The sequence below is a fragment of the Rhinolophus sinicus genome, chromosome 17, assembly GCF_057876585.1.
Source record: "Rhinolophus sinicus isolate RSI-liver-muscle chromosome 17, RSI-T2T, whole genome shotgun sequence".
NCBI classification, from domain to species: Eukaryota; Metazoa; Chordata; class Mammalia; order Chiroptera; family Rhinolophidae; genus Rhinolophus; species Rhinolophus sinicus.
This window is the reverse complement of record NC_142517.1, coordinates 144,786,919-144,807,845: the sequence shown is the minus strand read 5'-3', so window position 1 is coordinate 144,807,845 and position 20,927 is coordinate 144,786,919. Positions and strand designations below refer to the sequence as shown.

The window sequence follows — 20,927 nt, the reverse complement described above, 5'->3', positions numbered from 1 at the left end:
TGTTACTGTGCAAAATACTACCCCCAAACTTGGTGGCTTCAAACAAGCACTAGCTGGTAGCATTCAGCTGGCAGCTGACCTGTTCCTTTGCAGGGATAGCTGGAAGGCTGCATTAGCTCCTCTCCCTCTCTGTGTAGTCTGAGGCTGTTCCATGGGGCCTCTCCAGCAGCATTCTGCTAGTCAGAGGAGTCACACAGGCTGCCCGGATCCAAGGAGTGACAGAGGCTGCCCAGACACATCCTCCATCTCGATGCAGGGAGCGTCCAAAAATTCGTGGCCATTTTTAATCTGCCAAAGACAGAAAGATGAGCGGGGAGGATGGGCTCCTGAATAGTTCTGCTCTGGAAGAGAGAGAACTTTCCTTCATTGCCCACCCTGGATTCACAAAAGAAAAGGTGGATGAAAAAGAAAGGGGCCTAGGAGATGAGGACCCACAAGCCCATTTCATATATACTTTTGATATGACCAGCCTGAGTCTGTGTTCGTAATACACATCTCTACAGTATATTGTTAGATTTCATTTGCCTTCAGCCAGGTACTGGTACCCATTTCCTTTTCAGAGAATTTCAAAGTAGCACATTTTAAGAAGACCAGTACCCCAGGACTGTGGTCATAAGCCCTACATAATGCATAGTGAGAAAAGCAGATAGGCAGACAATTGAATATATAAATGAAATGTAATCCTTTAATCCTACTTAGTTACAGGCTGGCTTGTATTACCAAAAACTGACCCTCAGGCTCTTTGAGCTATGTAGTGTGTGTGTGTGTGTGTGTGTGTGTGTGTGTGTGTGTGTGTGTGTGTGTAAAATGACATTGATTGCTCTCTCTGCTAGAGGGAAACTGATCTCCTCCACAGAGTTTTGCAAAGCTCTAACATTACGGTAACCATAGTAGTTCTCTACTATCACCCTCTATTTTCCATTGCTGGATGGACTCAGATTTATTCTATTAAACACAAGAACTCTGAATTGAATGATAGTGCCCAGTATCCTTGATCGTATTGCTAGCACAGTAGAAATTTTCCACTGCCCTTTTCCAGTCTTTATTTAAATTATTTAGAGTCGTGTGGATTCACCCATCTACTTGAAGTGCCGTCCCCACTGGTGCATTCATTCTTACAGAGCCTCTGATGTTCATAGTTGAATTCATAACACTGCTTTTGAAAGAGAGAATAATCAATTTCAAATGCTTCCTTCACGAAACAAGGCCACATGGGATCTTGTTTCTCTCAGTCCAAAGGAGACTGTTCTTGCTGCAGGGACCTCAGCCACCCTACTTGGATATGCGGAGTTAGGCATAGTTCTCTCCCACCAATGCTGATTTACAGCACTGGATTCATGTGGACTTAAAAACACTGGGTGCCTTTTCTATAGACAACAGCATTGGTAGGTCGTGTTATGATCTTTGAAGGCTAAGGATGGAGGGAATGACAAAAAACCGGATGGAGCGGTATAGGGAGGAAAATGTGGTTGGGTTCATAGCGAATGTCACAGATTACTAAGAGAGAGGAAATCGAAGGGATCAAAGTCATTGATATGCTTAGCTTTCATGTGTTCCCCACCAGTGAGTGGCAAGAATTCTGAGTATCTTTCCAGTTTAGCTCATTAAAGTACGAACTATGCCTGAGAATAACTGCTAGAACCCCACAATATTAGAAGGCTTTCCTTTATCCCCATAGCACCTCTTAAATCTTTCATAATCCCTTTAATTTACAGTCCAGTTTCTGATCACCAGTTGACCAGTAAGTTAAATACTCAGGACTTCAAAAGCTTTAATAATATAAAGAACATAATTTCGATATGAAAGAAACATTAGTTGGTTATTTTATAAATAGCATTACATGTTTGCCATTCAACCATTTTATTTCACTGAATGGTATTTGCCAGTCGTTTTTCTCACCCCTGTTATTCCTTTTTTCCACTTAGAAATAGGAAAGATGCCCCACATGAGGTTTTATCTATGCACAACAAATAAATGTAAAGCAATGCATATACCATAGCAAAGTTTTTATATATTTAATCTGACTAGCTAATAATCAGTAATGCACCAACTTAAAAAAAAGTTAAAATTAAACTGCACAATTTCTAAGTTTTAGAAACTTTTTATTAATAATTTGTTCAATAGCAACTTCCCAAATAAAATGTATTAGAAATTACGTTAGTTTTTTTTTAATTAAAGTTTATTGGCGTGACAATTGTTAGTAAAGTTTTTTAATGAGATTCTTCTATCTATGGTAGAACGTATGTCTTTCATAGTCATAAAGAAAGACTTGCCCACTCCCCCTCTATATCTGAAGAAATAAGTAGAACCTGCTCCAATCCTCAATGTAGGAACTCACAAGTGCGCTTTCTCCTCCAGAAACTAGGGTGACCGACCATTCCAACTCTTCCCAATTTTCCAGATTTTGGCACTGATAGTCCCAAGTACCCAGAAACAGTTGTGGGCAAACCAAGAGCTGATTGTCCTAATTCAGGTACCTTCCCTAGGAAAGGTTGTGATACTCTGTGAATGCAGAACCAGATAGGTCGTTAAGTACTTACAACTTTTTAAAAAGATACAGCAGATCTTCTTCATTTCCGTTGGATTCAGCTTCGATCTTTCCCTTGCTTTCTTCCCTGTCGTTTTCATTCTCTGGATCACTGGATGGGCTAGAGGCATGTTTTTCACTCTTGTTATTTATAATGCTTTAATTGTTAATTTTCCTGAAAGAGCTTATCCAGAAACGGATTGGTTTCCTACTGGTTTGTTTTGACACCTCTGTTCACTTCTTATGCACTTCAGCAGCCGCGTTCGTTCTTTCTGCCACTTCACTGAAGGAAATATCCCATCATAGAATGTCGGAGGTGTTTGCTGTGGCAATGCTTTGGAAAGAGGTCAGCACTACCTTTATCTCCGACGGTCACCAAGGACATGATATCACTGAGTGGGTAGCTGTTCATAGCTTGTGACTGTCCCATTACCCACACCTTCTGCTTAGATAGCTCTCTGAATCCATATGCCATGCTGGAGGGCTCACGCACTACCCTGCACAGTCAGGAGCGAACTAGACTTGAACTTTTAAATTTATGAAAAATTGGCAAAGCTTGTTTGCATAATCTGTTGGGCTGCTTCTCTTTTTCATGTATAAGTTTAAAAAAACTGTTTTCCCCCATTATGCTCACTTTCTAGCATCCTGGTCTAATCGGCCGTGTTATTTCCTAAACAGTTCAGAAGAAAAATTGTCACAAATATACAGGCAGTGAAATTCTTCTTCATTGAAAATAAGTCGCATATGTCAGTATTTCATTCAGAAGCTGAAATTTGCTTTCCTGTGTGCTTTTGAAAGCCTAAAAGCAGTTTCAAATCATCTTCCATGATATAGCTGTCTTTTTAGCTGTGCAATAGCGTAGTTTACTAGAAATGATTGAGGCTTAAGCAAACAGCCATATGCTGATATAGACAAATGCTATCCATTAGCAAAGAGAAGTACTTTATTAAAATTACTTGTAATTAAGTGTATGTTTAACTGTCTGCAGCCATGACAATGTAATATCTGGGGCAGTCAAGGAGATATAAACCTCATTCAAATAACATTCTGCAATGGGGGCTGCTTACCTGGTTTTGCCCTCTCCTCTCTGGGCTTTGCAATCCTGGCTGTGATAGTCAGAGCCCTCTGCCCAGGGGTCCCCGGAGGGCGTTTTAACTTAAGACTTTATGAAAGCAAAAAAAATGATTTGTTGAAATGACACACTGGTGAGAACCCACATTATAGAATGAGGCCTATGTAATTGAATTATACAGTTAATATAAATACAATTATATCGACAGCTGACTCCAAACAGCATACAGCCTAGAATTTGTGAACAAGTTTAGCCTGGAGTGGCTGGTAGAGTGGTCCTTTTTTCCAGTGGTGTCTGGTTTCCTCTTTCTTTCTGAGTCTGTGGATGCTTTTGGGGGTAGGGCTGTGCTTGTCTCACTCCAGTTAGCACCACAGTGCTATCAGGGAATGCAATGTTTACATCAGAGCATTATGCACAGATTCTATATTTGTGCTGCTAAACTTTACATTAATGGGGGGGGACTTCTGATTGCAAAAGACAGACACTCTCTTAAGTTAACTTTAGTGGAAAAAGGGATTTCCTGGAAGGCTATATGTTCATGGAACTGTAGGAACTAGCAGTTTTCCCCGTCTCTCATGGGTCATGTGGTTATCTTCCAGCATGCTTTCGCTTCTCATTATGTTTTATTCTCTTCTCGCTACAGATAGAATTCTTTGCCTTACTCATAATTTCCCCTCCCTCATAAGTTCGGCTTTCACATGTCGTTCTTGGCCTCCTCCTAAATCCAGAACTTTAAGCCTCAGCTCCAAACATTAACTGGCTCCGATTCTTTATCGTTCTGCATTCAAGACCCAATGTGACACAGATGATTTTGGATTTTAATACTTGTCTCTCCCACCACACTGTATGTTTCTTGAGTGTAAGGATGACGTCTGTTTTCTTTGTCACAGTATATTTACAATGCCTAGCACAAAATAGGTACTGAGTAAATATTTGATGAATTAATAAAATATGCAGAACACCATCTGAAATCTACTAATAAATGTTCTTGTTGGGTAATGGCTTCTACGTGAGTTGAACTGGCTGAGTGTTGGACAGAAGTCACCTGACTCTTTTCCTAGTTGCTAAACATTTCTCACGGCTCCAAAGACTTTCAAACTGCTTTGCAAATTAAGGTCAAAATGTTCAGTAAAGACTCATGCAATGAAAACATTCACACAGTAAATGCTGGAGGAGAAATTGTTTCCATGGTGATGTCTGCTTCAGGAAGCCCTCACTCTGCTGAGTGAGTCAGCTGACCTACCACCGACTCAGAGTCACCCAATTGCCACTAATCTACAATCCAGCCACAGTATTAGTGCTGATGGCAGTAACCCTGTATTGGATTCATTACTGGAAGGTTCTTATTTTGGTAAAAAGAGCTCATAAAAGCAGGTGGGTGGTGGTGGCAGTGGTGGGAGAAAGTTCGGATCCAGCTTTTACTTACCCTTGGAATGGCTTTTCTCTTTGTGAGGTGCCGTGGGTTTCTGACTGTCCCTCTAGGGAATCTGTGTCCTCAGTATATCCTGTCTGTATTCCCGACCACACTGCAGTGACAGAAGGGCCACTCTGCGGCTTTGGATGGAAGAATACTTCCTGAGTATAGGACAGATGAAGTTGTTACTGACAGAAACATGGACACCAGATACTTCATGTGTGACGCCCATTCTCTCCCACAATTAAATATGTACTCCCCGTTCTTGTTCTTTTCCAACCATTTTACACAATGATCTTCTGTTGGTGGAAATCACTGCAATGTGGTTTTCTAGACTTAATCCCAAACCTTCTTTCCATATTGTTTTACTGTGAGACGGATAACGTCATTTTCGCCAACATTCTGAATATTATCTAAGTTAATGTTATTCCCTTCAACGCAGTTACTTGGAAGATGAAATGTTTATTCCCATGATATGGTCATTGCCCAAGACATTGTAGAACTCCTCTTTCAGTACGATTAATTGCTTCTCTCATATTCTGAAGTATAATTCAACTCTGTAGGACTCTATGGATAAAGATGTGAATGCATGATCTTTTCCCTCTAGTTTACTTATAAGACTTTTACACTTACCTCACCTTTTTCTTCGACATAATGAAAAATCTAAATATTTAATGAGCACTCTCATTTTTGGGTCAATGTCCAAGTTTGCCCGTGGTTAACTGTGCAGCTCGTCATTTGACTTTTAACTTTAGAAATTGCCAATATGACCCCTCACATCTGTTATTTGCTACTACACATTAAAACGCTATTCTCTGCATTAAGTGGAATTTGAGGTTTCATTGCCAAAAATGTAAAGTGTGACTAAAATGGATTTCTCTTGTCACCTGCAGGAAATGTTCGATGTTATATTGGATGAAAACCAGCTGGAGGATGCCTGTGAACACCTGGGAGAATACCTCGAGGCGTACTGGCGTGCCACCCACACAACCAGTAGCACCCCCATGACCCCGCTGCTTGGAAGGAATTTGGGCTCGACAGCACTCTCACCCTATCCCACAGCCATTTCTGGGTTACAGGTATTGTCACTTTTCACTTGTGCTTTTACAATCATACTTTAAGTTTCTACAGGGAACTCAATTGGGATAGAGACCGATTGTCCTTAATCTAAAGAGGGAACCATGTGTGGGCATTATAATAAAAAAAAAATCTAAATATTACTTCATCATGACCTACCCTAAACAAAGGTACCCAGACAATGGCCCTTTCCTTAGAACTTTGATCCCCGTTAATTCGTAATGGCTTTTACTTAGATAAGTTGATTCTCTATGTCTAGACTCTGCTAGGGAACTTGACACCTACTCAGTGCAACTGTCCATTACTTCTCCATGTCACTTCTTAAGGACTGGCAATGGTGGCAGAGTCAGGCACCATGGCAGCTAAGTAAGATATCTGGGGATAGGTGGACCTTTTAACTGCCCTTAACGAATCCTGCCCCACAGGTGCTGGGTCCCCTTGCTTGCCCAATACAGAAGGTGCACATGAGTAGAGCTCCTCTGTTTGCAAACAGTGACAGATCCCTCAGTTTTCAGTGGTGGTGGTGGTGTGGAGGCCCACCTTGGTGAACAACTATGTCAGGTGTCCTTTAGGGAAGCTGGTGACGAACACAGGTTCTCTCTTCTGCTGTTCCGGTGCTGCACTCAGAGCTAGATGTGAGGAGCCAGAAGCATTGATACAAAGTGAATCTTGTCTTTCTATGTCAATTATTATTTACCATTTATCAAGCAGCTGCTGGAATGTGGCCAAATCCCTAGCTGACTGAGGGACAGGTAGTCAGTTGAGCCCTCTTGCATCATGACTCGCTTTGTATTAATGGGTTTTAATGATAGTGATAATTGAAGATCATGTAGATTAACTCTGCGATTAATGGCATTCTGGAATGCTACTATAACTGTATTACTCTGCTACAAAATCACATCTTTGTAAACAGAAAAACTGCCATCGAAATGAATAGCGTTTGAGGCTGGAAATGAACGTGGGAAATATGCTACTGTATAACATACATATATACTGTATACAATATCTAGTATATTGTATACAGGACTGTTTCTTGCCTTATTTCACTGCCTGTGTGCTGATCTGAGTGTGGCATTTCCACTGACTAGTTTGAGTTGGCTCCAGATTGTACATTGTAGGGTGAGAAATGGATGCATGAAGCAATATGCTTCTATAATGTACATAGAAATGAAATGTTGCCCTTTGTTTCTAAATGCAACACTCCTGCCTCCTCATCTCAAAGACATCCACCTCGAGTGGTTCTCCCAGTGTCGCTTGAGTTAATATGGTACCTTTATCCTGTGGCCTATTTCTCCTAGTAACCATGGCATTTAATTGGTAGACCCCTGGCTGAGGTTAAAGGCACAGGCTGTGACTGTTGAATGAGTTTCCTTCTGTGTGAAGGTGAGTGTACCTATAAGGGAAATGTCTCTGGGTCCTTGGTTTTATCAGGATCCAGTACCTTAATTGAGGTGACCCACCTAAGCAGGTAGATATAGCTATGTGTTTTCCATGATTTGAAGAAAAAATGCTAAATAACATTTTCTAAGACATTAAATAAGTGTCTGAAGATATTTATTTCAATTAATGGTATTAAAAGGATTTAGTTAATAGCTGAAGATTATTTTTGCAGGACATTTCAGTTGAGGAAGCAAGATTCATAAATGTATCAGTTAGTTGGCTCCACAATTGTTGTATACAAAATGTATTTTTTCCTTTAGAAAGAATAATGCTGAGTGTTACATTTATGTAGGATGCAGAGACAAACGCAGTATTTTGTGGGCAGCACAAATCATAATTGCAATAAAGTATTTTTAAAAGGTATAAGGCACATTTAGCCTAGTTAAAGGTGAAGTGTGTGGCTATAGGAAGAAAAAGATTGTATCAGTTCAAGAGAGAAATAATAGATGCTACTCTGAATTTGAAGTTATTTCCCAATAGTAAAATAATCCTCATTTTTTGCAATAGACAGAATTATTAGGCCTTCCTAAATATATTAAGTTCCATTCAGCAGTTAACTTTCTAGTCTGCATTTTTACCAGGTAACGTAATCATGCAGCGTGATGTAATTAGATTCACAAACTATCAGCACTTTGGCATCTTTGCATGTTACGTGCCAAATAAATAAGATCAGATATTTTGAGCAGACCATTTGTGCATCAAAATGCTTTATTACACCAGATAGTCAGCATCTTGTTGTACAGAACCAACTGTTGTGAATACATTCACATGTTCTAGGTGAATGAAGCTGACGTTATTTAATCAATCGACTGTCTGATATTTTTAGAGCCAGCGCACGAGGCACAGCAACCACTCCACAGAGAACTCCCCGATTGAAAGACGAAGTTTAATGACCTCCGATGAAAATTATCACAATGAAAGGGCTCGGAAGAGTAGGAACCGCTTGTCTTCCAGTTCCCAGCATAGCCGAGACCATTACCCTCTGGTGGAAGAAGACTATCCTGACTCATACCAGGACACTTACAAACCCCACAGGAACCGAGGATCTCCTGGGGGTTACAGCCATGATTCCCGGCACAGGCTTTGAGTCTGCAGAAACACAAAAAATTCATCTGTTGACAATTTGCCATAGCACGGCTAGGATAAACCAATCATCTTAACTTGGCAAGTACAGCGCGGTATTTACTGTGCTTATGGGCTGCTGTCATTTGATGCTAAGTAAGGGAAAAACAAACAAACAGAAATGTACATTATCCCCTTAACGCTAGATGGATATTAGATGCCCAATCATATAGATATTTTTAAGTGCAACATTTACATAGTAGTTCCTTTTGTTTTCTTCATTAGATTTAGACACATCAATTTGTAATTTAGGGTACTTATCAAGGCACATATAAAATAATTTCCCATGCTGGAAATTCCAAATGACCAGTTCCAGTTGGAACCAATTTATAAACCAATTCCTGTTGGAATTTGGGTGAATCGACTAGAAAGTCTACTTGAGCATGTTGCAATCAATTTAAAAATCTGAAAAAACAACAACAACCAAACACCTAATTAATGAGAATATCAAAATACCAATAAAGGCCAAAACCAGCTATGGCATTTATTTGCTGGAAGCTAAATTTACACTTAAAGTTGGAATGTATACATATTTGAATATATGTTCATGTTGTCAGAATGGCTTTTCAAACTTACCAAATGTATTGATAGTGCCAAAAAAAAATGTCAAATTAATGCAGAAATTATACAGTCTCCTCAGATTTTAATATTTTTCTTTCTTTCCTGGCACAGCTGTTGTTTCAAAGTGTTTTGCTTTTTGTTTAGTCACTACTGTTCATTTGAAGCTGGCAAAAAAAAAAAAAAAAATCTCAAAATTTCTTTAGCAGTGAGAGAGACGAGTAACAGGAAGTCCATTCATAGCTGGTTATGTGAAATGGAAAATAAGATGTTGTTTCCCCTTTAGTCAGTCTGAGCACAACTACATACATCCTGGAATCTAGAATCAGATAGTAAGCATGGGCACAGATCCTCCTGAGTGCAAAGCTCAACGTCTCCAGGGAGAAGTTTATTTATCCCACTTACCACAAACATGGGTCCCATATTTCCCACCAGGCACAAGTTAGTATCTTTCCATTGCTTTACTCAGTCTCTGTTTTTGAATATTTGAATTTTCTAGCCCTTCACCAAATTCTTTATAATCATGGTAAGGATTTTAATTTTACATGGACGCATTCAACTTCGATATTGAAAGATGTGTTTGTACAAAACGATTAATTTTTGAAAATGTGAAAACAAATGATGGCTTTCAAAGCTTGAAATAAAAAGTAAAGTCATAGATTCAGAATATGATTGTTCACTAAACTTATAGCATTTTTATTGCAAAGAATTATAAAGAATCTGGAGATTGAGCTGCCTTATTTCTAATCAACACTCCTCTTCACCTAGTATTAAGTCTTCACAATTTTTCCAGTGGCTTATAATTATGGAATTGGTGACCTTCTCTCTTATATTATCAAGGAAGCCTTAGCTTCACTATTATTCAAGACACTATTGAAACTGACCCTTTTATACAACGCACAAATGTCTTTGGGAAAAGACTCTTGTTTCTAAAAGTCCATAATGCGTACATTTTTCTAAAGCCCCCATAGGACCTGCATAAAAATCCTTTTGTACTGGTACATGTCATAAGACCTATTTTTTGAAAACAATAAGAATTCATTTTCTATTATCTTATTTTCCCCCAGGCCTTTCAATATTTAGGCTCTCAAAGCATGCATCAGTTCAATAAGTTTCCTTACCATGAAAGTAAGTCTCATAGTCTTGATTACTGACACATATCTCAAACCCCATGACGACCTCCCACATTCCCTCCTCTCCTGTTCACCGTACAGATCCCATTATGAACCTGTTTAGCTGCTAAGGAGGGTGCCTGTAATTATATAAGTTATCTCAAAAATGTGATACAATGAAAAACTATGGGCTCAGTAAATTCTAAAAGTTATCATGCAATACTGGCGTAGGACGTTATTTGTCATCTGGTGAAGCTTACAGAACTTTCAGTTAAGACATTTAAAAGAGGGGTATCCATTAGGCACTTTAATAAACATATAACCTGCCATTACTGAATACTTTGTTAGAGCACAGAGAGCATTTTCCAGCAAACAAAAATATATTTATTAACATGTACAGCACATACTTGCATGAGAAAGAAAACATTAGCCAAAACATTTTTCTAGATGCTTTACTGGTTTCTTGTTTGTGCGCATTAAAGTATTTAATTGCAAAGAGTGCACTATGGTGTACAAATTTAGACTAGACAGCTGTTCAGCTTTTTCTGTAGTAGCATTAGCAATCTGATCATTTAACTACTTTAAGATATTGACATTTTATGGCAGGTCGCTATAACAGCATTGACATATATTTCCTATTCAGCAAGATTACCATTCTTTCAACTTTTAAAAATCACTTTTTTCTAAAGGCCTCTCAAAGCCTTGTTTCTAAGTCTTCCATGCTGATGAAGCGAGAGGTCCATTCAATATCTGTGCACAAAACCAGTATGTCATTTACCATCAAGTGTCCATACCTGTTTTGCTTTGCATTTTTATTCAAAAGCTAACCATCTTGGAAAGGGTATAATGTATATTTTCTTGATGGATATATTTAAAATTTTACTTTGAGATGGCATATTCTTCTCCCTTCCTTTTGTAATAAGTTTATCTCCTTCAAATAATAGATAATGCATTTTCCTTTCTTTTAAGCCTTAGAGTTTATTGTGTAAATGATACTAAAATACAGATATATACTAAATAAAAATTTTTATTTTTGCCAAGCACATCAAGCACCTTTGAAAAACACATACTCTACAAATACTCTGTTTTTAACTGATTTCATTTAAAAATAGCAAACACATACTCTACAGATACTTTGTTTTTAACTGATTTCATTTAAAAATAGCAAATGATAAGCAGGAAAAACAAGTCTTACAATGTTTTGAGACTCTTTTAACTTGTAGTGTAAATCACATATTCTGTAATTTCAGTCATCAAACATGTAACAATGTAGGCTCATGTGACAACGTGGAAATGTAATCCTGGAGAAAAAGGAATGCAATTTGCCAATACTGATGTTAATTCTCAAGGCTATATAATATGACTCCAATATTATAATCAACAGTGTGATCTTGTTTACTCCAGTACTTAAAGCAACACTTAGAAATGTTTATAAATGACTGATGGTTCTCTCTTATCTTTATACAGTTCTAGGGGAAAGAAAACTGAAATTAACAATTTAGACTGAGTCTTTCCTAAGAGAGAGTCTTAATTATGTGATGATATTTAATTGCACTTAGTCTTTAATGAAATGAATTTTTTAAATACAAAGCAAATTCTGAGAAAATTATTTGTTCCCTTTAAATAATTTGTTAATTTATTTATTATTGTTGTTCGCAAATGTATTTTTGGAATGTTAACCTCTTTTCATACCTGCATACTTGAACTTGTCTGTTGTGTGGGGGCCTTAAAATTCATAATAGGAAGCTAGGGCAGTGAAAGGGAGGGAGAGAAGAAAATTATGCCAATAGTTGATTTGCAAATTTAAACTCTTTGAACGAACATATCTTAAAATGTTGTTGAGACCCAGGATGTCAATTAAGAATGTTTCTAGGCAATCTTAATTTGCATGCTAGTGTATTTTCTTAGTTATACAATTTTATTTTGGTATTTGCTAAAAATAAAAACTATGTAATGCCACTATAGAAATGGCCCTATATGTTGATATTTATACTACCTCTTCTCTAGAGAAGACAAGCTGTCTTTAAAGAGAAAAACACTTTTCAATAAGCAGTGATCAAATTTATTACTATTCCTACTAACCTTGCTGCACAGCTAAATACATAAATTGTTAAAATATACCTTCCCTTTAGATTTTAAACTGTTTCCAAATGCTCTTGTCACCCTTTCATTTCTTCCATGTTAGTGAAGTTTTCTTTGAATTGGTTCACAGTTTATCAGGAGGCAAGGTTAATTTAATAAATCATTCATCATAGGGAGCAAAACACACTGCAAGAGAATTGTCTTTGTGTGCAACTTGTTACAATATCTAGCTCTAAGTCTGAAAGAGAGTAGATCTGGAGACGATGTTTAAGTGCACCTGGTTTGCAAATTCAAATTTTGTTGAACCGTGACTTCTCCTATGGATACTTAGGCATTTACTGGGTAAGGATATACATTCTCTTGGATGCCCATGTCATTGAAAAAAAAAACTTCATAAAAATCTTTCAAATAAATGGGAATGTACCCCTTATTTCTTTTCTGTTTCTGCCTTTGTCTTTCATGACAATGTTGCATGTTCTTTTCTTTTTAATTATATAAAACTCATCTTTAAATGACTATATGAATGAAAACATTATAGCAAATTTTATAATAAAATTGTTGCATTAGCTCCTCATACCTTTGAATACTGTTAATACTATAACTGTTACTAAGTTACTTACTCAAGCTGGTGTCTGCAGGTCAGAGAACAGTCCTGCTCTTTTAAAAGGCAATCATGCTCAAACGAGTCAATATAAAAGCTGTCAGACAGAAAAGGATAACATTTTTGTTGTTGACTTTATAGTCAAGTTAGTTAAAAATAGTAAAATTGGCTTGTATGGACAGACAGAGTTACAGCATTGAAAAATTACTTTTTGAAGTTTTCTTCTTTTCTTAAAACAAACATTCTCAAATGAAATACATTCTCTTATAGCAACTATATCTACTTGTGGCTAATTTAATCCCAAATGCTTCATATAATTGAGGGACATTATGCGAAGACTAGAAAATATCTCATCAGATAATCTTGACTAAGGGCTGTAACTCCCACTTACCTAAAAAAATGTATAAATAAGTGAATAGCAATGAGTTTGGGGGAGTCATAGTTACATATGAATCTTTCCTTTGTTTCTTTTCATATATGTAAAATGTTTGCAGAAAATGGTAAAAAATGTTTCTAGAATTTAGAGTGGCTTGGGGAATACACTGATGCTTCCTCTTTGCAAATTATAAGGAGTTAAAATGAGAACTGTCTAAGAACCAAAAGTGGCTGGCCTCTAGCTTTTCAACAGTTTGTAAGTGTTCTTGTTTATGTTTTGAACACTTAAATTTCTCAACAAATGGCAATGTCTACATTTATGTAGGGGCCACTTGTCCTACTTGCATGCCACTTTCACACAATTTTAACTGAAATCAGTGTGAATTCTGTATGCATAAGGGATATATTAAAGATGCAGGATCATTAATGCTATATTGTTGCATACTGTTTTTCATATGCCTTACAATATTTTCTGGGATGTTATTAAAATGAAAGCATTTTATTGCCAAAACAAATCTATGTTGTTACTTCTACTCTGCATTAGCAGTAGAAAAATAATGTAGCAAAAACATATATTGTACAGTACAAAATTAGAAAAGATATATATTTTGCCAATAATATGAAAATAGATTGAGGAGAAAGAAGCACATTTGTTATAGCACAAACTTGCAACAAATCCACTGTTAAATTTGGCAGTTGTATTTTTTAAAATTATATAGATTTAGTTATAAGTTTTATCAGATTTATTTCATTTATCATCTTTCTAACTTGCTGCTTAATACTTTTCCAGCAATTTGCTTCATAGCCTTGCAATCTGTGGATGTAATTTATTTTACTTTATCCCCTTCCATAAAACTTATTAAATTTTATTTTGTGATAAGACTCATACTATATTTACTGTTCTTATTTCTTCTTCAATCACAGTTACAAAAAGTAACACCAAGTGAGCTCATAGGGCTACTATGAATTTTGGACATATTTGAAATGTTATATATTTTTCACAGCCTAAAGTCAGAACAGTAAAAAAATGTCCCAACAACAACAAAAAAGTATTTAGGGATTCTTTAATGTGTTTTGTACTGAATATGATTTTGAAACATAGTTAAAGCCATTAGCTGTTTTTGTTGAAGGGGTGGTGGGAGGGAAAAAGAGATAAACTTACGAATACTAAAAATAAAATGGGAAATTGATGAAAAAAGATTTCCCTACTATCCTGAGGGCTGTTGATATCCCAAGCTATTGTTATAGCTCCAGCTACAAAGTGGAAAAAAATAATCACCTTTGTCAAGTAATTTTTTTCCTTTCTTTAATTTTAATTATTTATTTTGATAATTTACCCCTTTTATTTTTCTTCTATAGGTAAATGTGTAGCATTCTACAAGGCATGCTGGGTAAAATATACTATGCAAATGTGTACAGTGCTGCATGTTTTGTTCTCCCTCTGCTTCAGTGGCTTTAAAGGGGAAAAAAAATGTGTTGTTATTTTTGTGAACCAAAACATTTAACAAAGAAAATGCAGAGTGCATGCATATAGTATCCTAATTTCTATGGATTTGTTTTATGGAATTTCAATGTGTACAAATCAACTGCATTAATTTTTTCTTTTATATAATAAATGGAAAAAAAACACACTAAAACCAGCGTTATACCTCTCCTTTATATTCTAGAGATATAAGGAAGAAATACTGAAGATCAGTAGGTATATTTCTATACCTTTTTTTAAGGAGAGCGCAGCTCACAGTGGCCCCTGCGGGGATCAAACCGGCAACCTTGGTGTTATGAGCACCTTGCTCTACACAACTGAGCTGACCAGCCGCCCCTCTATACCTTTTCTAGCAAAAGAAAAAGTCCACATTCATCCTCAAAACAGATTCAATTAAATGACGATTTCCTGACTACTCTGCTATGTGCAATGAGTGATCACACAAAAAAAGTACTATCAGTATAGTAGTATTAGGAAAGAGCTTATAAGTTAACTACACACATGAAATAGAATAGAATATATGTGTGAAATAGGGTTGAATACAGTGTAGAAAAATAAACTAAATAAACCTTATTATTCACAAGAAACCCTTAAGTGATTAATGTAGCAGTTATCAGATGTTTCTAAAGATATTCTGGACCCATAAGAATTCCATGGATGGCAAATGGCTTATGACTTGAATTTCATGTGCTCATTGTCAGTTGACCATGCTATGATTTGATTGACATTTGACTGTTCTCTCATTGCAGTGTACAAGAAATTCAAAAGAAATGTGTATTATGTTGATTATTACCGCTGCATTAGAAATAATTATATAGTCATTTATTACAGCCAACTTATTTCACAAGCTTTATCACATGTAATCCATCTGATCACCCTGGAAAATAGGCAGGGCATAGATTGATAGACCCAACTTCAAATGAGGAAACTAAAGCTCATTGAAACTTTTTTTTCTCTAAAGTACTTTTATCTAAAAATACATATGTTGGATGCTTTTAAGCTGGTAGTCATCGGAAGCATACAAAATAATGTCTGGACTACGATGAATGTTGACTGAATGAACGGTACCTCAGTTATTGGAGTTCTACATGAAGCTTTTCCAACTATCAAGGCATTGCAACCAACAATCCAAAGCTCCAAACTGGGAGAATTGCAGCTCACTGCAATCACTTTGTGGACCTGGCCAAGTGCCTGAAGCCACCTCTTGTCATCCGCACCTCTCCACTAATAAGATGGTTGGTAGAGAAAAGCATCTTGTATGTCCTGCCACACAACAGGCAGATTAGCATAGTGGTTAGACTGGGGGCTCTTCCTCTCGCCTGGGTTCAAAACCGAGATCAAGCAGCAACTAGCTGTGAGCTTGGGGCAATCACTTAACTTCTCTGTGCCTGGATCTGTTTCTGTAGAGAGACTTTTCTTTTGGCTGTGGGTCACCCTTTCCTGTTTTCTTAAATAGTCAAAGACCTGATTAAGATGACATAACACACAGCAAATTATTTTGATAAAAAAGAATCTTTTCCTGCTCGGCAGAAAATGTTCGTAATACCTTATCAGGAGCAGACCAATAATCCAAGAAAACTTTGTCTTTTTAGCAGATGACAGAATATTAAATTTTAGTACACTATTGATATTAAGCTTAGGTTTAAAACCCCTTCTAACAAATTCATTCAGTCTCATCCAGCTTGATCACATATAAAATTTCTTTCCCAAGATTCTTTTTTACAAACCAACAAATTTCCTGTATCTCTTAGTTTGCCTCCTCTTACTCTTTCAGATATTACCAACTTATTTTAGGATAAACCATTTTCTTTTAATTTCCTCAAAAATGCATTCCATACCTTATGTCTTCTTTTACAGAAAACACATATCCTTCCATAGTAATTAGAATTCTAAACCCTTAGAAACCTTAATTTCTAATGACAACTAAAAAGTAAGCAATTAGCATTCTTTAGACTGGCAAATTTATAAATACATTTAATAATCTCTAGGAATAGGTTCTTTTACTGGCAAATATATTTCATAATTTTTAGAAATGTCTTTCCTCAACAAAGCACAAAACATTCATTAACAGATCCAAATCTTTTAGTTTCCCTGTAATAAGAAGTTAAAAGTGGATAAAGTTATTTTAACAATTAATGTTACAGTATTTTATCTTATTTGGAAATGATCTGTATATTCAATGAATTTAACCTGGTTCATCATTTCATTTGGCAAAACTCTTAAGATTTCAAGTTACCAAAAGATTTTGGGAAACTATTTAAATGGATATACCATAAACATACAAGTAAATAATGCTGAGAAGTTCACCCCAAACACTTTTTATCCCACCTACATGTATTTATTTTACTTGCTATTAATAATTATGTTTATGTTACTTATGAAAATTTCATCATATTGAGTTATTTTTCTTGCTGACAAATTTTGCAACAGATGAACTTATTTGACTAATAAGCCCAAGTAGAATAAAAGTATTATACTTAACGCAAATAACTCTAAAGTCACGCCTATTTAACCAAACCAAACTAAAACCAACTTTAATATTAAATATTTTCTAAGATCACATGATCCTGAAAAGCATTGGGGTAATTTCTATTATATTTTTGAGAATTTTTAGATAAATGCTTAATCCCTTTAAATCAATTAAACAGAGTTTTTTTTTACAAACAATTCTAGCAATATCCTCTGGAGATAAAACATACACACCGTACGGTACACATTCATAAATAGATGCAACCAAAGACCTGATAGTTTCATTGTGAACTTTTGGCCCTGAGACAGATACAATAAGGTAAACAAACAAACAACAAAGTTAATTTATAACAGTTGGAGTAAGTTAAGTTTATTCATTCAGATGGCTAAGACTTTTTCTTACTAACATTTGTGGTGAAGACAAGATTTGTATTTTTCCTTGGCAAGGAGCCTTGGAGACAGAACAGCAATTTGTTCTCTAAAAAATGCTTCTTTCCTATTTTTTTCTCTTCAGTCAGGAATTGAGGATGGTGAAGATAGGTGGGATTTGAAGTACTTCTAGAGTTGCATTTCTGATTTAGAAAAGATTTATAAGGACAGTTGCTTTCAATTGCCCCCCAAAATTAGGTTGTAACTTAAATGACACCATAGGTTGATCTACGTATCCAACTACATCATTCCTAATTTTCTTCTTTTGCTCTGGGTACTGTTTTATTTTAACTTAGGAGAGACAGACTTAAAATGATTCCTAAGTGGCTATGAGTCTTTAGCTTCCAATTTTGCCAATTTACTGATCAAAATTTAAAAATACCTTTTCAGGTTTCAGGCAGAAAAAAACAGTAAGCATCTGCTCAGATGGCCACAGTTTCTTTTAGATTCCCTTTTGAGCTGTTTTATTTATTTATTTTTTAATATCAGTTTGTCTTTTAGAAGCTTCTGCATATTAATCAAAAAATGCATTCCATTGTCCCTAAGAGGTTTGGAATTTTTTCTTTAAGGGAGGCCCCTTAAAGTGGACTTAAAACAAACTTTTCCTTAATGGCCATTAAAATTTTAAGTTATTTTGGCTAAATTGGCCCATTTTATTAAAAAGGCACAAAAGGAGGAAACAAAATGTTTGTATATATGAATAGCTAGAGTTCCTGGGAAGGAACTTCTTGGGAACTTTTTAGAGGGTCCCATGCTAATGATAAATTCCCCTATAAGTTGTCATGGCCAGACAAAAAGACATATTAGTGCTATTTTTGGATCATTGAATTTCTTAGAGGCCTCTAAATACCAATTGAAAAATGCTTTTCATTCAGCTTGTTTAACATTTCTAAGATTCCCTAATGATGCTCATAAATATATTAATTTCAGAATCTTGAAAGGTCCCCAGAGTGGTCACTGCTAATTCCAAATTGCCCTTCATTTCAGAATCCATCTAGACAAATACTTAGCAGAGGATGGACCATAAATCCAGTTGTTATTCCAGGATGGGACTGTCCCTCTGTAACAGACTTAAAAATAGGGTACCCCACTATGAAAACCAGTATCAGAGGACCCAACAATAAAGGTAACCTCAAACAAAGGAAGGAGGGGCCAGAACAGAGAGTACTCACAACTGGAATCCCAGAGCTGTTAGCAAGATGACAGAACACAAAGGCCTCGAGCAGGTACTTTGCTTGAATCCAACGGTGGCACTGGAATTGAAGTGGAGCATTCTTTGGATCCCATGTTAAAACCATAAATGTTGAACAAACTCAAAAAGAGTCTGGAGGCTTTGCTAGAAATAAATGAGTAAGATTTCTTCAAGGGTCCTAGGATTTGCAACCCAGAAACACAACTAGGCAATACCCACTGTTCCAAAGAAGAAAAGCTGAGGTTCTTATAGTAGAAAGTATATTTTTGAGAAGAATCAGCCCTGCATTCTTAGCCTTTGGATGAGTCTGAGATGGTAATCCTCTAAATGACCAGTGGTCTGGATAATGGATGTTGGGTGGTCTGGATATGTGAACATTCTTTCCCTTGTCCTTCAAGGGGTAATCAGAGGGTTATCTGGAGGTTTGACGTATATCCAGGCATTGACACAGGACGGGAAAGTTCAAAAGTTTTAAGTTTCCAGGCTAGTTAAAACTAGAATAGCATTATTTCCTGATACCTCAACCTACTTGATTTGAGTATTGTAGCAGCTTGACAGTAGTGACTCCATTTTATGAGTATTTCTTCACTCTATTCCTCAATGGATTAATATAAGTTTCTTCCCCTTCATATGTCTTCTTTAAACTTTGGCTTTTCAACCATAAGCCCCAAAAGAAATCAAAGACTTTTGCTTGCACAGATGTTCCAAAAGAGGCACTTTTCACTTATCAGTGCTGCCCTTTGTGTTACAGGTACAAGTTTTTTCCAGCTCAGACAACTAAGAAAAACTGTAGACTCTCTTGCGGGTTTACTCACATGCTCTTCTTTTCTATATGTTGAAATAAGATAGTGTATGGCTAAGAAAGATGAGGTACAAAGGTGTATTTATTGTAGATTTTATTTAATTTCATTCAGCTCTTGCAGATGGGGGTTAAAGCAGTCTAAAATGCCTTTTACAGCCCCCCTCCCCTTTCTTTCTCTTCCTTTTAACCAAAGTCAAATAGAATAGAAGGGGATGGAGCTTTTTCAGGTTTGTGGAAGAGAAGTAAACAACATCCATTTCTTTTTTTCCATTTCTTACCTCTAACAAGATTAGAGACTAATTATCGTAGTCATCAGATGACCTAGAATCAAAGAAAGACCTGAGACAAATCCTCTGCTTTTACATGTGAAAAATGAGGCTTAGAGAGGTTAAGTAACTTGCCCAGCTAAAAAATAACACATAGAACGAGAATTCTAATATCAAGTTAAGTAATGATTCACTTATATTCTCGTTTTCAACTAAATATCCCACAGTAGAGGGTTGATTAAATACAGTGTAACACTTGATACAGTTGTTCAAGCCGTACAGGTAAGAAGACTGGAGAAATAGAACATTTGACCAGTTGTTACCCAGCTTGGAATAACAGAAGTTACAGCGGGAAAGGACAGCTGGGGCCATATTGTAGAGTTTGAGTATCTAAGGTGTTTGAACTTCTGCTCCGTTTTAGTGCCCATAAAGATTTTAAAACATGGGAGTGACTTGATCAAAATTGTCGCTGAGGGCAAGATTGACCTGAAAGCGGAGGGAGATTGGCTAGAGAAGAGCCCTGAGGTACAAAGGTGGCCATAAGGCTACTGCGTAGGTAAAGCCACCCCGCTAGGTGTCGTGGGCAGAAAGGTTCGAGAGAGAAAAATGCTGAGCTTCTCTCCAAGACCCTGCTGGAACGCCACGTGTTTGAGAGCCAGGACGTGGGAGTTTTGCTGCTGTGTATGTGAAGCGTTGGGAGTGGGCAGTGGGCATTCCATAACATGTTTACATTATGGCTCCGTGGAAGCAATGCAGAGAAAAACAAAAACGGCAGCGACACTGCAGCTAGCAGTTAAGGGCCATCTGCCCCAAACCCGCAGCCCGCATTGCCCGGGTCTCCGGGCTCAGTCCCGCCGCCTACAGGTCGCCTGGTTCAGCTAAGGCCGGCCGGGCGCCCTTTCCCAG

General features: G+C 36.8%; 1 protein-coding gene across 7 annotated transcripts in view; it reads left to right on the top strand.

Annotated features, from left to right (window-relative positions):
• CACNB4 (calcium voltage-gated channel auxiliary subunit beta 4) overlaps positions 1 to 15,017 on the top strand; it is a 225,439-nt gene extending 210,422 nt beyond the window's left edge. For all 7 annotated transcript variants that reach the window (XM_019737461.3, XM_019737459.3, XM_019737460.3 and 4 more), the window contains 2 exons: positions 5,907 to 6,092; positions 8,357 to 15,017. In XM_019737461.3, coding sequence (XP_019593020.1) covers positions 5,907 to 6,092; positions 8,357 to 8,617 — 447 coding nt within the window. In that variant the 3' untranslated portion in view covers positions 8,618 to 15,017. The remainder of the gene's footprint in view (positions 1 to 5,906; positions 6,093 to 8,356) is intronic.
• Positions 15,018 to 20,927: the final 5,910 nt, after the last annotated feature.